Source organism: Rhinolophus sinicus, chromosome 2 (genome assembly GCF_057876585.1).
Source record: "Rhinolophus sinicus isolate RSI-liver-muscle chromosome 2, RSI-T2T, whole genome shotgun sequence".
Lineage (NCBI taxonomy): Eukaryota > Metazoa > Chordata > Mammalia > Chiroptera > Rhinolophidae > Rhinolophus > Rhinolophus sinicus.
The window spans coordinates 140,346,774-140,362,603 of record NC_142502.1 but is presented as its reverse complement, the minus strand read 5'-3'; the positions used below and the strand labels follow the sequence as shown (position 1 = coordinate 140,362,603).

Below are 15,830 nucleotides of genomic sequence, written 5' to 3'. Positions count from 1 at the left end.
CTAACAATACTAGGGCAATAGTTATAGATCCTAAATTCTCTTGAATGCTTGCATGGTGTCCCACCGTGTGATATGGGTACGCTACTTTTGTTCATGTCTGTCACTACTTTCCCACTCCTTTCACCTTGGACCAGCCCATCCCAGGTCTCCGTCATTTTTCCTTTCACCTAGCACCATTTACCCATTCATCTCGTACCCAACAGTCCCCAGAACATAGCGATCACTCAAATAAGTTTATGGAGCTTCACTGATCTGTTTTAGACGGCGATTAGCTTTGTGCATTCTTTGAGAGGGAGCGATTGAAGGAACAGGAGATAGCACTAGTGAATAAGGTGTTTCACCCGAATAGATGGGAAGGAAGGAGGAGAGCTGGGTAACCCTTCTCCAGTGCCTTTGGTGTCTCTGAAGCAGAGCAGGCTTCGGAGGGGCGGGGTGGGTTTGGCGGATCGAGCCCACCAGGGTTCGGAGGTCCAGGAGGGACCCTGGGACCTGGGATGCCCAAGGAGCGTGCGGGCGGGGCTCGGAGGGGCGAGGCCGGCCAGGGGGCGGAGCGGGCCGAGCGCGCAGACGCGCAGCCGCTGGCGGACCGCCGGCGCTTCAGGCAGAGTGCTGAGCTTTCGGAGCCATGGGGCACGCCGCTCGGGAGCTCGTCTTGTCTCATTTGGGGCTGTGGCTGCTGCTGTGCAGCTGGGGGTGCCTCGGGAGTGCCGAGCTGCGGGCCCCGCCGGACAAGATCGGTAGGCGAGAGGGCGCGGGCGCGTAAGGGGATGCGGGAGTGCGCCCCGTGCCGGGCGGCCGGTGCGTGTTGCACCAGGCCCCGCAGCCGCGACGTCCGCCAGGCGGCGCGGGCCGAACCGGGAATAGCGGAGGTTGCTATCTTCCCTGTTCGCGTTTCAGTGTCGCTTTCGGTGCCCCAGAGACGGTGCCTTCCCGGGTGTGGAGATATGCCCACTTGAGGAATCGGCCATGGAAGGAGGACCCAGGAGGGCGGGCAGCCGTTAAGCGTGACTGCAGCCCCTGTCTCGGGGACCTGGGTCTTGGGGGAGACCGAGCCCGCTCTCGCCGCCTTTCCTTGCTGCACGTTTGGAAGGCCAGTCTTCTGATTTGTTCTGGAGTGACGGGCCACTTCCGCTCTGCAAATGACAGGCGCACGCGGGCTCACTACATCCAGTAGTGCAAACAAGCTGACCCGGTGTGTTTCCCATGATAGGGTGGAATCCCCTTCCCACCTCCGCTTTGCTGAGGTCTGCTTGCTCTCAGGGACCTCTGTCTTGCACAATTTCTTACTAGAACTACTTACTACACAGCCCAGATAATCCACTCTTTCTAGTTGCAGTCTTCTTGATTTCTTGCTCCTTGTTTGTTTTGTTTTGCTCTGTTTCTTATTCTCCTTAAAACTGTGTACTTTTGGATCATTGACCTGTTTGCATTAATGAGGCTGAACAAATCTAGGCAAAAAATGGCGGCCACTGTATTTAAAATGCGTGCTGGAAAGACTCACCTCTTCTGTTCCCAGGCGCTGGGCACAAAGAAGGGTGTGTGCAGGCCCATTGGTGCCTCCACAAAGAACTGAGAATCTTTGGGCATCTGGCAGCAACAGCAACAACAACAACAATCTAATTATGTCAATTTGTAAGTTAATCTACTGCCACTTTTATCTGGGGGCCGTGGCTGTCCAGAATCAGAGAGTTCTGTTTTCACTGCAACTGTCATTGGCCTACCCCTACCCAGGCTTCCCTAAATTGTTGATAATAGCCTTAAGTAACATCTGTTATTGTTTAATGGCTTTTTAAAAACAACAAAACTCACATAGCTGGTAAAAGGGATAGAAACTGTTCCTTTTTTCCCCCCCATAGCGATTATTGGAGCTGGAATTGGTGGCACTTCAGCAGCCTATTATCTGCGGCAGAAATTTGGGAAAGATGTGAAGATTGACCTGTTTGAAAGAGGAGAGGTGGGGGGCCGTCTGGCCACCATGACTCTGCAGGGAAAAGAATATGAGGCAGGAGGTTCTGTCATCCATCCTTTAAATCTGCACATGAAGCGTTTTGTCAAGGACCTGGGTATGTAATTTGGTCTTAGAACTAAGCAGCTTTCTGTGTAACCATCCATGAATATTTTTATCAGATAGGGAACTGAAACTTTTCCGCCTTGTTGTCTTTTACAGAGTAGTTGGTAAAACTTTTCCTCCGTTTCCTGCTAGCAGTTGGTACTGCCTTAGTTAGGAGCCACTCTCCTGTAATGGGACACTAGTTATCAGTTATCTTCAGTTATCTGGAATTACAGCCGTGGGGGTGTGTGGGGTGGGGATGGTTGCTGTAGTCAGTTCTTAAACCTGTCCGTTCCTGTTGAAGAATCAGAATAGCTTGAGTTAGCAGAAACCTAGTGTGCTCATTTTACAGCTGGGGAAATGAAGCCTAGAAGGCTTGAAGTGTCTGGCTTAATGTCTCTCACACAGCTGTGGGTGCAGACATGTGCTTAGAAGCTGGGACATCTGACTGACTTCTTCCCTACCAGCAGAGGAGTGGGGCAGGATATGAGGGAAATCTGGCAGGCCTCTGTAAGCCCTTTTCTCAGGGAATATTGGGTAATTTTGGCTTCCTTCCGGCTACCTGAAATATCCACTTATGCAAAATAGTATTTGCACAGAGATGGGATGCCTCCTTTCCCCTAGCTGCCTTCCATATCTCCTGGGGCTCTCTTTCCTCCATGAGGGCAAATGTATGCCAGGAGCAATTTATGTTGCAAAGATTCATGTCTGACATTTCCGTTTTTAAGTTGAATTCAGTTGGTACTCTGGCTTTTTTCCTTGACTTGTTAAGTCTTTTTAGACTAAAAATAGCCAGTCTAAATTTGATATTGCTGCATGATCATCTCTGACCCATCTTATAGAGAATCTGCTTTTAGTGAGTGTATAATGTATCCCTATTCTAAAGATAGAGCTTCTTTAATATGTCTCGGGAGAACGGGGGGAGCCCAGAATCACTCATTTCAGAATGTCCCCAATAGCTTCAGATTACCTTCATTTATTTGCTCAGCATAGAAACCATTGACTTAGCTACCCTTTCTCTGTTTTTGCAGGTCTCTCTACTGTTCAGAGTTCTGGTGGCCTAATGGGGGTGTATAATGGAGAGACTCTGGTGTTTGAGGAGAGCAGCTGGTTTATAATTAACATAATTAAACTAATTTGGCAATATGGATTTCAGTCCCTTCGAATGCACATGTGGGTAGAGGATATATTAGACAAGTTTATGAGGTAATTTTTTTTCCCCTTTCATTTAACCTAAGACCTTTTAGTTAGATGATCTTTAGGAATTATAGTTTCTTGGAACAGTTTTCTACCTAACTCCAAGGCCTATTTGTAAGATTGTTAGGCAAAATGTTTTGTGTAAAATATGCAGACCATTTATCCACTTGGAAATAGAAAGGGTAGTTTATTTTTGCTTCTGAAAATGTATTTTGCAAATGCTTATTTAGTGTTGCCAGACACTCTTAAATGCTCTACAAATATTAACTTCTTGAATTCTCATGACAACTCTCTAGGTAGGTACTATTATTAGCTTTTTTTAAACAAATGTGGAAGGTGGAGGCTTGGAGAGCTTTCAGGTGTGCAAGTATACCCACCTAGGAAGTGGCCAAGCCAGAGTTAGTTCCTACCCAAGCAGGCTGGCTCCAGAGTTGTCACTTTTTTTTTTTTTTTTTTTTACCAGTATTTAAATGTTTTTCAATTACAGTTGACATTCAGTATTATTTTATATTAGTTTCATGTATACAGCAAACTATTCAGACATTTATATAATTTGGGTAGTGATTCCTGATAAGTCTCATACCCACTTGGTACCATACATAGTTACTATAATATTATTGACTACATCCCCTCTGCTGTATCTTATATCCTCGTAACTATTTTGTGAATACCAGTTGTACTTCGTATTCCCCTTACCTTTTTCACCCAGCCCACCAAAACCCCTTCTATTTTGCAGAGTACTTATTCTTAATCTCTGCACTGTGCTGGTGTTGTGTAGATAAATGAGGTCATGTGTGCAAGAGCTTGTAGAAAGGATCAAAAAAATGAGTTTTAATTGTGACATGATGTGTCAGTGAGCTAACAGCCTGAGGTAGGGTATGTGTCCTAAGAATTTAAATTAGGATATTAAATTCCAACACTGTCGTGGGGAGTGACAATACAGGGACCTCTTTTTCTTATGTTTTTCTGTATTTTCAAAATTGTCTATGTGTATGAACACGCATTGCCTTGGTAATTAAGAAAAATAATACAAAATTACCAGTCTAACTTTGAAAGATGCAACATATTTTTTGTAAGCCTGTTGGCATGTGCTAATTTTTATGCTGGTTTATTATTTTCGATGTTGAAGAAATTCAACTTGTAAATGCTATTAGTGTTTCATTACTGTGACTGTTCCAAAGTAGTACAATAATTGTTTAAAAAGGTTAAGTTCCATGTCATATGACCCAGTATTGACCAAATATAAGAATTTGAATAGGATAAATACACTCTAGTTTCTGTAACTTATGGTAGTTAGGGATTTCTTTCTAAACATCATTCTTAGGTCAATTCTTTGAACACTTTTCCAGTGGGTACATTAGGTTCAGCTACAGTGTAGATATTTTAAAGTAGTCATTTATTCATTCACCAAATATTGAGTGCCTGTTATATGCCAGGCTCTATTCTAGGTCCTGAGCATGTACAACCTAGAACATGTCCCTGCACTCCAATAATACATATTTTGTGGAGAGACAAGCGATAAACCAATAATTAAGAAAATATGTAGAATTTGTGTAGAGATAGGCAGCCACTTTTTAACGAAGGTAGATGACACGTTGCTGCAAACTCAGTAAGAAAATCCAGTTCAGACGGCATCAGATGCAACCCCACCCGTGTGTATCATTTTCTTTATCTGTGGCTTGCTTAACATATAGAGATTTGCCCTTTGAGAAATTAAGACTTTACTTTTGAAGTGAATTTGGGGTATTGCAGAACTGTGAAAAAGACCCAGTGAGAGGATACATAGATTATACTATATTTTGTTTTAAAAACAGTTGCCAAACATTATGAAATTACTGCCTCCTCCAAGCTATTTTTTAAAATTATTTACTTATATTTTTCAGCTACAGTTGACATTCAGTATTATTTTGTATTCGTTTCAGGTGTCCAGCCTAGTGGTTAGACATTTATATAATTTATACAGTGATTCCCCCCCCCCCATTAGTCTAGTATCCACTTGGCGTTATATATAGTTGTTGCAACATTGTCGACTGTATTCTCTGTGCTGTACTTTATGACCCTGTGACTGTTTTGTAACCACCAATTTCACCCAGCTCCCCAACCCCCCTCCTCTCCAGTCTATTTTTGATATTTGACTATTCACCCTGACTTGTATGTTATTTAAAGGGCCATATATCATACATTTCTGTTTCTTTCAGTAAATTAAGACCATACAAATCTTATTTTGATAATTTTGCTGTACCCTATGAGATAGTACTTGCAGAGTAGGTTGGTATTGAGCCAGTATGTGCCCGTTGTTAAAGTAGGGAAATACTACTGGCCTGGTGAAATAGCTGCTTGCTTCCTCCCCAGGAACTGAGTCTTGACTCAGTTCTACTGCAGTAGTTAGTCTCCTTCCTGTTTAATGCTTTACCAGTTGCTAAATATTTGTAATGTTAGCCCATGTTAGAGATAACTGAAATGTCCAAAAACTATGATTGGGAACATAGAGGTTGCTAAAGAGGAATCTGGAGCAACGAGTTCCCCTGCATTTCAGTAAAGCAGTAGTTCTCGACCCTGGCTACACAGTAGAATCCCATAGGGATCTTTTAAAAATAAGCATGCTGTGTTCCACCCCTAGGGATTTTTTATTTCATTGTTCTGGAGTAGGGGCTTGGCCATTGGTATTTTTAAAAGCACCTCAAGTAAATCTTACCTATAGCCAGAGTTGACAAACACTAGTTTAAAATGCTCAGTTGGAGAATATTTTTGAGATTTTTCTTTCTTTGAATGGTATAGAAACCTAAGGTTCTTGCTCAAATTTTTTTCTCCTTTTTTTGGGTTATATGTAAGAGATATAGTTAAATGTGTCTTGTGTGATCTTCTGTAGAACTTTTGGGGAGTTTGCTGAACAGCTTTGGGGAGGTACATTGTCCTGTTTGTGCTTCCATTCGGAGTGTGTACAGTGTGAGTGAAGGCCCATGTGACAGTAGTAAACCCTGACACTGAGAGAGGCTTGTGGTAGGCAATACCCCACACCCCTGGGAGTATGCATCCATTCTTCTCTGCTGTTGAAAGTCTTGGGCAGAAATCCTGCGGCCCCTGATATCCAAACTTGCCAGGTTCATTTCCTGTTCTGAGCATTTATTTATGCAGTTCTTCTGGTTAGATGACATACATATACCTCCTAACTCATCTCCCTCTTTTTGCTCTTGTGGTACCACAGTCTGTTTTCAGCACAGCAGCCAGAGTTTTGTTTTGTTTTGTTTTATTTAACTCTTTGAGAGTCATCACATTACTTCTCTGCTCAAACTTTCAGTGGCTCTCTATCTTGTGCAGAGTAACAGCTAAAATCTGTAGTATGGCTTGGAAGACCTGACAGGACATAGATAATCCACTTCCTTATATTTTTATTCCCTGTTTGTGATGGGCAGAGTTTTGTCTGCCCCAAATTCATTTGTTGAAGCCCTAACCCCCTGTACCTCAGAATGTGACTGTATTTGGAGATAGGACTTTTTAATGAGGTAATTCATTTCAATGAGGCCGTTAGGGTGGGCCCTATCCAGTCTGACTAGTGACCTTATAAGAAGAGGACATTAGAACACACAGACCAGACGCCAGGGACGCGCACACAGAGTAAAGACCATATGAGGACACAGTGAGAAGGTGGCCACCTACAAGCCAAGGAGACAGGTCTCAGAAGAAACCACACCTGCCGATGGCCATTCATTATCTTGGACTTCTGGCCTCCAGAACTGTGAGAAATAAATTTCTGTTGTTTAAGCTACTCAGTCTTTGATAACTTTGTTATGGCGGCCCTAGTGAACTAATATACTGTTGATCTTCTGCCTACTTGTTCTGCCCATTATTGAAAATGAGATGTTGGGGTCTCCAACGATTATTTTTGAATTGTCTCTTTCTCCCTTCAATTCTGTCTTTTTTGTTTTATGTATTTTGGAGCTCTGTAGTTGATGAGTGTATGTTTGTTATTGTTATGTCTTCCTTTTATTATTATAAAATGTCCTCCTTTGTCTCTAGGAGCAATTTTTGTCTTAAAATCTGTTTTCTCTGCTATTAGTATCGCTATTCCAGCACTCTTGGTTACTGTTTGCACGGTATACGATTTTCCATCTTTTTTACATTCAGTCTGTTAGTGTCTTTGAATCTAATGTGTATTTCTTATAGACAGTATATAGTTGGATCATGTTTTTTTAATCCATTCTGCTAGTCTCTCCCTTATGATTGGAGTGTTCAGTCCATTTATGTTTAATATAATTACGGTTAAGGTAGGATTTATGTTCTGTTTTGCTGTTTGCTTTCTGTGTTTTTTGTCATTTTTATTCCGCTGTTCCTCCATTACTGTCTTCTTTTGTTTTATCCATTCATCTGTTGGATGGACATGTAGGTTGCTTCCACCTCTTGCCTATTGCTGCAGTAATAGGGCTTTTTAATGAGGTAATTAAAATTACTGTGAAAAAGGCTGCATAAACATGGATGTTCAAATATCTTTTCGATCCTGTTTTCAATTCTTTTGGATATATTACCCAGAAGAGGGATTGTTGGATCATTTGGTAATTCTACTTTTAATTTTTTGAGGAACCTTTGTACTGTTTTCCATACAGCTGCACCATTTTATATTTTCACCAACAATGCACAAGGGTTCCAATTTCTCCACATCCCCGTCAACACTTATTATTTTCTATTTTTAAGATAATGGACATCCTAACAGGTGTGAGGTGATAATTTCTTTGTGGTTTTGATTTGCATTTCCCTAGTGATTAGTGATGTTGAGCATCTTTTCATATGCTTGATGACCATTTATATATCTTCTTTGGAGAAATGTCTATTCAAGTTCTTTGCCCATTTTTTTAATTGGATTTTTTTGTTGTTGAGTTGTAGGAGTAGGTTTTCTTTATATATTTTTGTTATTAAACCCTTATCAGGTATATGGTTTGCAAATATTTTCTCCCATTCCATAGGTTACCTTTTTACTCTGTTGATTGTTTCCTTTGCTGCACAGAAGTTTTAGAGTTTGATGTAGTCTCGTTTATCTGTTGTTTTTGCTTTTGGCGCCTGCACTTTTGGTATCATATCCAGGTTATCATTGCCAAATCCAGGGTCATGAAGCTTTTTCTGTATGTTTTCTTCTAGGAGTGTTATAGTTTCAGGTCTTATGTTTATGTCTTTAATGCATTTTGAGTTGGTGTTTGTATTTTGTTTAAGGTAAGGGTCCACTTTTATTCTTTTGCATGTGGATATCCAGTTCCCTAGCACTGTCCTTTATCCCATTCAATAACCTGATATATTTTTCAAAGATTATTTAACCATATACGTGTGAGTTTATTTCTGTGTTCTCTGTTTTGTTCCATTGGTCTATATGTCTGTGTTCATACTTGTATCATACTGTTTTGATTACTGTAGCTTTGTAATATGCTTAGAAATCAGGTAGTGTGAGGTTTTCAGCTTTTTTTTTTTTCCAGATTGTTTCAGTTACTCAGGTTCTTTTGAGATTTCATATGAATTTTAGGGTTTTTTTGGGTTTCTGTAGAAAATGCCATTGAGATTTTGATAGGGATTACATTGAATTTGTAAAATACTTTAGGTGATATGGTCATTTTAACAATATCAAGTCTTCCAATCCATGAACACAGGATGTCTTTAATGTTTTTCAGCAGTATTAATATTTTGTGGTTTTCAGTGTGCAAGTGTTTTTGTCTCCTTGGTTAAGTTTACTCCTAAATGTTTTATTCTTTTTTGATGCTGTTGTAATGGGATTTTCTTATTTTCCTTTTCACATTGTTCATTGTTAACATATAATGCCTTTTTTAAAATAAATTGAGATATAATTGACGTAGAACATTGTTTTGGTATACAAATTTAAAGTGTACAACATGTTGATTTGGTACATTTATACATTGCAGTGTGATTACCACCACTAGTTAACACCTCTATCATGTCACATAATTATCATTTGTTTTATGCGGTGAGAACATTTAAAATCTAGTCTCTTAGCAGCTTTGAAGTATATAATACCACATTGTTGGCTATAATCCCGTGCTGTGCATTAGGCCTCCAGAACTTAATCATCTTCCCTAGACACTGCAAGGCTTGCATCCTCACCTCCTGCAGGTCTTTGCTTCGATGTCATCTTTGCAGTGAGGCTTTCCTCTACCACTCATTTTTTGGGGGGCCATCTTATTTACAGTTGCAACCCAGCCAAGTCCAAGCATTCCTAATCTTCCTTTTTGATTTAGTTTTTTTCCTTAATGCTGTCATCCTCTAACCTGTTATAATTTACTCGCATTTATTTGTTTATTTTTTTTTATTACCTGTTTCCCCAACTAGAACACAAGCTCCGTTAGCACAGGGATTTTTGTTCTCTATTGTGTTCACGTCTGCATCCTCAGCACCGAGAAAAGTGCCTGGCTCAAATTTGATGCTCCATAATTATTTGTTGAATGAATAAATTAATGAACAAATAGATAAGTGTTGAGTTATACAAATGTAGTTTAAAAAGAAGAAAAGCTGTATACGCAATCTAATTAGCAGAAACTACTAGATACTCACGTGTCTAACTTTTTAGTAAATGTATATTCTAATGCAATTAGTATTGTGAAACAGTGACAGTATTCATTGTTTATATGATGTGTGTTGTCTCATGTTGCCCTCTAGGAGATCTTTACTTAGGAGGCTTCCTTGAGTGGGGTTGGGGCTTAGGTAGTGGAGGGTGGAGAATAATTTTTTTATAACATATATATTATTTAATTGGCTACTATTTTGTCATGCTGACCATTAGGCAATGGTCACTCTTCATCAGCCATTCTTCATTTCATGAGATATTCGGTCTATTATTTTTCTAAAGAACTATGTGTTTTTATCCTACTTTTTCTAACTTCCTAGGAAATAGAAGCCAAATAATATGGTTGGAAGGAGTTATTTTAGTTTTTCAGTTTTGGCACTGGTATCCATTTCTTCCCTAAAGTGTATTCAACATCTTGTACACTATGCTGTTAGACAGTAGGTAATATTGAAATGGCTATGACATTGTCCCCTGCTCTCTAAAAATTTAGTTTGTTTTGGAGACGAAAGTTGATGTAAAACTCTCCTCCCTTGATCACTGATAGAGATCTTTCTTTGGCATTAATTTCTTCCATTTTTTCATATACATCCTGTGCGTGTACCTTCTTACCTGTCCCTAACTGTAAGTTTGAGGGAAAGGAACCATGTCTTTCTCATTTTTGTATCACTTGCAATCTGAAAAATTATGTATTGAATTATTGCATTAACTAATTTATGTGGACATCTCTTAAGTCCATAAAGTAAAATATCAGGTGATATTTTCTAAAAATTAAATAATACAAAGTAGTATCTAAGTGCTGATTGAGCAGCATGGGTGTGAACTTTTATGGGACTTTTGGAGATGATGACATCACTGTGGCCTGAGAAGTTGGGAAAGACTTGGCCGAGGGGGTAGGATGCCCGCTCTGAAGGAAGTGTAGCTGTTCTGTGGGTAGGAATGGGAAACATTGGACGGAAGAGCTAGTGCAGTGCTGAGGGGCAATATGGAGAGAGTATTTACAGACCAGTCAGTGGGTCAGTTGTGCTCGAGGGGATGAGTGTGTGTGTGTGTGTGTGTGTGGTGGGGGGGGCCGGGGTTGTTGAGGCCAGAGAGGGCAAATTGTGCTTGAGCCTTCTACTTGCCTTGTGACTTTTAGGCAAGTTCTTGTAGCACTTCTACATTGTTCCTTTATCTGCATGTAGAGTAAAGGTGTCAGATTGGTGTTTGGCTCTAAAATCCATGACATCTGTTTTTTAAAATGTCAGGACTTTATTTAGTAAACAGCAGTAAGTGAGATGTTTTTTGAATAAGTGGATAGATGACAAAGTAAAAGAGGTATTTTAGGGCTTCGGGAGATTCATTGAAAAAAATAAAAGAAGCAGGTAGATAAGTTAATTCATTTCAGTAGTTCGAATATAAGTCCCGACTCAAGATCAGGGAAATGAGAATGAAGTAACCAGAGAGATGTTAGAAAGATTGATAAGGTTTCCTTCTTGGATGCGAGAGGCAGAAAGGAGAAGGCAAAATGTTTAAGTTTGAAAGTGAACTGAGGATGACATGTAGGATGTTAGGAGTAAGCGGTTATTTTCGGTTGGGATAGCGGGTGGGTGGAGAGAGGAGCAAGCCTGGTGCAAAGATCAAGTTTCATTTTAGACATGTCTAAGTGTTGCTGGAAGATAAAAAGATGAATGAAAACAAGACATACCCACTTCTTTAAGGGCTTTCCCAGTGACCATTTTAATATGGAAGAGTGTATGCAAACACTTCCCGTGGACTTCCAGAGGAGGTGGAGGGAGAGAGCCAAGAGCTTCTGGGATACCTGGGCAGATGGTGACTGAGGTGTGTCTCTCACGATAGGAACTCATTAGAAGGAAACATGGAAGTCAGTTTGAGTGTTATGATATTTCCCTTCGTTATGCACCCCTTTTCCCCTCTCTCTTTTGGTATTTAATGGCCATTTCTCTTCTTTTCCAAAGGATTTACCGCTACCAGTCGCATGACTATGCCTTCAGTAGTGTAGAAAATTTACTACATTCTCTAGGCGGGGACGACTTCACTGGAATGCTTAACCGAACACTTCTTGAAACCTTGCAGAAAGCAGGCTTCTCTGAGAAATTCATTGATGAAATTGTTGCTCCCGTCATGAGGGTTAATTACGGCCAAAGCACAGACATCCATGGCTTTGTGGGTAAGCCAAGGCTTGGAACTGTTATGGTCGTTCGTTCACAGAGGGGCTCACCTGATGTTATGGCGGCCCCTGACTTTAGGCCATGAGTTGGAGAAAACTACCTTTCGCTGTAAAACCTTGACATTGTTTGACAAAATTCTGTAAATATAGATGTGCATTTTTATGGGTGTGGGGGGAGTCCTTAGCTTTCATCAGTTGAATGGTTGTCAGCTCGGGGAGATTTTGCCTCAGGGGCCAGTTGGCAATGTGTGGAGACATCTGGAGCAGAACTCACATAATTGGGAAGGGAGAGTGGATGGAGGGCCTCATATAGAGTCAGAATTAAAACAATTTTTTTTTTTCCTACCGCTAACAGGGGCAGTGTCACTATCTGGTACTGATTCTGGCCTTTGGGCAGTAGAAGGTGGCAATAAACTTGTTTGCTCAGGGCTCCTTAAGGCTTCCAAAAGCAATCTTATATCTGGCTCAGTCATGTCCATAGAGGAGAAAACAAGGACCAAGGAAATTGGTAAGCTTTAACTTATATTTTATTGTTCCTAATTTCCCCTGCAGAAAATAATTGCCCAGGGAAAAAAACCTGTCTTCCACCACCTCTCACTCAGTTCCAAATGATGGAATTTTAAATTGTATGTTGTGCCATGTAGAAGTACTCCCAGATGTGCTCACGTACACTGGCATGACTCCTTGGATTTAAAAAATAATCTCGTCCTCAAAAGTAAAAATTCCACATTTTGTACTTATTGACAAGGTATTATTTCCATTCCAGGTAGGAAATTGGCCTCAATTTTGGACAGTTATCTTAATGGATAAACTCCTTTTTTTCTGTAGAATTATAAACTATTAAGGTATAGAATTATTTTTAGAAGGTATAAAATATAGTATGTTAGAGACGCTAAAGAAATGTATGTTTCCTTATTTCCTCTAGGAAACCCCACAAAAATGTATGAAGTGGTCTACCAAACTGGATCTGAGACCCGTTCAGACTTTTATGACATCGTCTTGGTGGCCACTCCATTGAATCGAAAAATGTCCAATATAACTTTTCTCAACTTTGAGCCTCCAATTGAGGAATTCCATCAATACTACGAACACATAGTGACAACTTTAGTTAAGGGGAAGTTGAATTCCACTACTTTTAGCTCTAGAACCTTAGATAATTTTGGTCTCAGTGCAATCTTAACCACTGATAATTCAGATTTATTCATTAACAGCATTGCAATTGTATCCTCTGTAAGAGAAAAAAATAATCCTCAGTCATCAACAGATGGGACAAATGTTTGGAAGATCTTTTCCAAAGAAACTCTTACTCAAGAACAAATTTTAAAGCTCTTTTTGTCCTATGATTATACTGTGAAGCAGCAGTGGCTTGCATATCCTCACTATAAGCCTCCAGAGAAATGCCCCTCCATCATACTCCACGATCGACTTTATTATGTCAATGGCATAGAGTACGCGGCAAGTGCCATGGAGATGAGTGCCATTGCAGCCCACAATGCCGCCCTCCTTGCCTATCACCGCTGGAATGGGCACACACACATGATTGACCAAGGGGACTTGTATGAGAAACTCAAAACAGAGCTATGAAATAACTCACTTTTCCCCCCTCTGGCTTCCAAATGGAAATATCACTGGCAAAAAACCGTAATCTGAGCAGAGATGATTTTGAATCACATATTTTGCCATTATCATTGTTTATCAAGAGTATTCTCAGTGAGTCATGAGAAAATACAAGGGTCTAATGCGTGAAGGTGTAATTATTGCATTTATGCCATCTCCAAAGTTTCTTAATAAACTCTTAATATCCATCAACAGTGTTTCCCAACTTGTCTGATTGTAAGAATTATCTGGAGTTTGTTAAACATACAGAATTCCCTAGCTTCTCTGGAGATTCTGATTCAAGTTTTGCAGTTGAGGCCCTGGATTTTGAACAAAACCATAGAGCGTTTTTAAGCCTAACACTTGAAGAACTTAAAAGACATACCTTTTGGTTGGGTACTAGTTCATTTGCACTAAACTGCTGGATGTGCTCTTCAATTAGTTAAAACTACTACGGGAGTTGGTGTCTTACACCTGGCTTCAGTAATTTTTACCCTTTAAAAAAATTAATGCGCCCGACTTTCAGTATATTCTTTTGATTGCTCCCATCTCATTTTTTTAGCGGTGAAACGTAGAAGTCTTAGTAGTATAACTTCAAAACGTCATACAATAATCTCCAATAAAATGAAAAGCAAATCTAGCCTATTAATTGAAGAAATTGGCATTCTTTTATCAAATCCTCACCTATGGAGCTTTTAAAAATACTGATAGACCCTATAGAGATTCTGATTTAATGGATTGAAGATAGGACCTTAACATTATAGGTTAAGTTCCTAATGTGCAACCTGGATTGAGAATCACTGATTTGGGGGTCTAAATGTCTCCAAAGGATTTTTAGTGCCTTAAAAATCCAAAGAAATCTAACCCATTATCAAAGCAGATCCATTTTAAGAATTTCTCTCAATGAGAATTCTAGTAGTAACCTTGATAGTAAGAAGCACTGACAGTCTAACAGCAGAGGCAACTTAAGATTACTCCAGAGTTGACCTGAGCAGGATATTCAGAATGACACCATGTTTGATAAAATCAATTATGTTCAAACTGTTAAATGCTTCTAAAGCTACTGTCCCATTTTGGGGGAGAAACTGGTTGCTGAATCTCATTTTAAGGCAGTTCTCAACCTCGGCTGCATGTTGGAATCCCTGTAGGACTTTAAAGCTTCCCAAATGATTCCAATATGCAGCCCAACTTGAGAACCAGTTCTGCGTCTGCTGTACAAAGATAATGAATGACTGTCCTTATAGTCACTGGTAGGACAGAACAAGTAAAAGCTTGTGAATTCAGTAGTAACTGCAGCAAAGTTAACATGCACTGTTAAAAATTTGTCAAAGGGTCATTTTCTAATTTTTTATATAAGAATGTTGAGGCATTCATATTTTTTTCCATTTGTGGTTTTAATAAAGACATGTAGAGAATGTAATACTGTTATGTATATGCTAAACTGGTAAATACTAATGAATTAATTTAATTTCTATCACCTGTAAACTTGTTTTGCAATGGGATATATTTTCACTTGTAAGAACACCAGTTTAAAGTGTTGCTGTATGTCAAACCTACTCTCATTTTCACAGGGCATCTGAAATTGCTTCCTCAAAGAGCAAAATAGTTTATCAATTTGTCAAGCTTATTAGTTTTAATGCAATTAGTGTTAAAGCATGTATTTTTTTATTGGAAGAAAAATACTATTAGAGCTTGTAACTTCAGGGGAGTTACACACTCTACTCATCTGTTTACAGAAGAGAATGATAAAAACGATGCAGGGGCAGAAATGAAAGCAAGAGCCAGCTCCACTCCAGTGTTTCTTCAACTTGAGTATGCATTGGACTTACCCGGAATGCTTGTTAAAACATTTCTAGGCTTCACCTCCAGAATGTTTCAATAGGCTTGGAGCGCATACAAAAATTTGCATTTCTATTAAGTTCCTAGGTGATGCTCCTGATCTAGAAATCACACTTAACAGAACCAGTTCTACCATTCAGTTCTATGTGGTTGAAAAATTGCAAGCCTGTCAATTTCAGTGAAGATTTAAAAACAGCTGCTGAAGAATGTTAGAATAAAAATGTGTTGGACTTCACACCATCTCTTGTTGTGATTGTTTGTTTGATCCCTCTAGCTGTTGCTTTGCCATAAATTTTCTATAAATAGGAAATACTGTTTCAGAGCTGCATATACACCATCCATTGTGCTGTTTTGCACGTACCGTACATACTTGTGTACACCCCATTCTCTAGTTTTAAAGTGATTGAAGATTTGTAGGCTTT

At 39.7% G+C, this 15,830-nt stretch overlaps 1 protein-coding gene across 1 annotated transcript; it reads left to right on the top strand.

Moving 5' to 3' along the window:
* Window positions 1-561: 561 nt before the first annotated feature.
* Window positions 562-15,643, top strand: PCYOX1 (prenylcysteine oxidase 1). The gene is made up of 6 exons (XM_019718640.3): window positions 562-737; window positions 1,857-2,063; window positions 3,082-3,256; window positions 11,762-11,973; window positions 12,329-12,481; window positions 12,899-15,643. The coding sequence occupies exons 1-6, from the start codon at window positions 626-628 to the stop codon at window positions 13,555-13,557; spliced, it is 1,518 nt and encodes a 505-aa protein (XP_019574199.2). The 5' UTR covers window positions 562-625; the 3' UTR covers window positions 13,558-15,643.
* The last annotated feature ends 187 nt before the right edge of the window (window positions 15,644-15,830 follow it).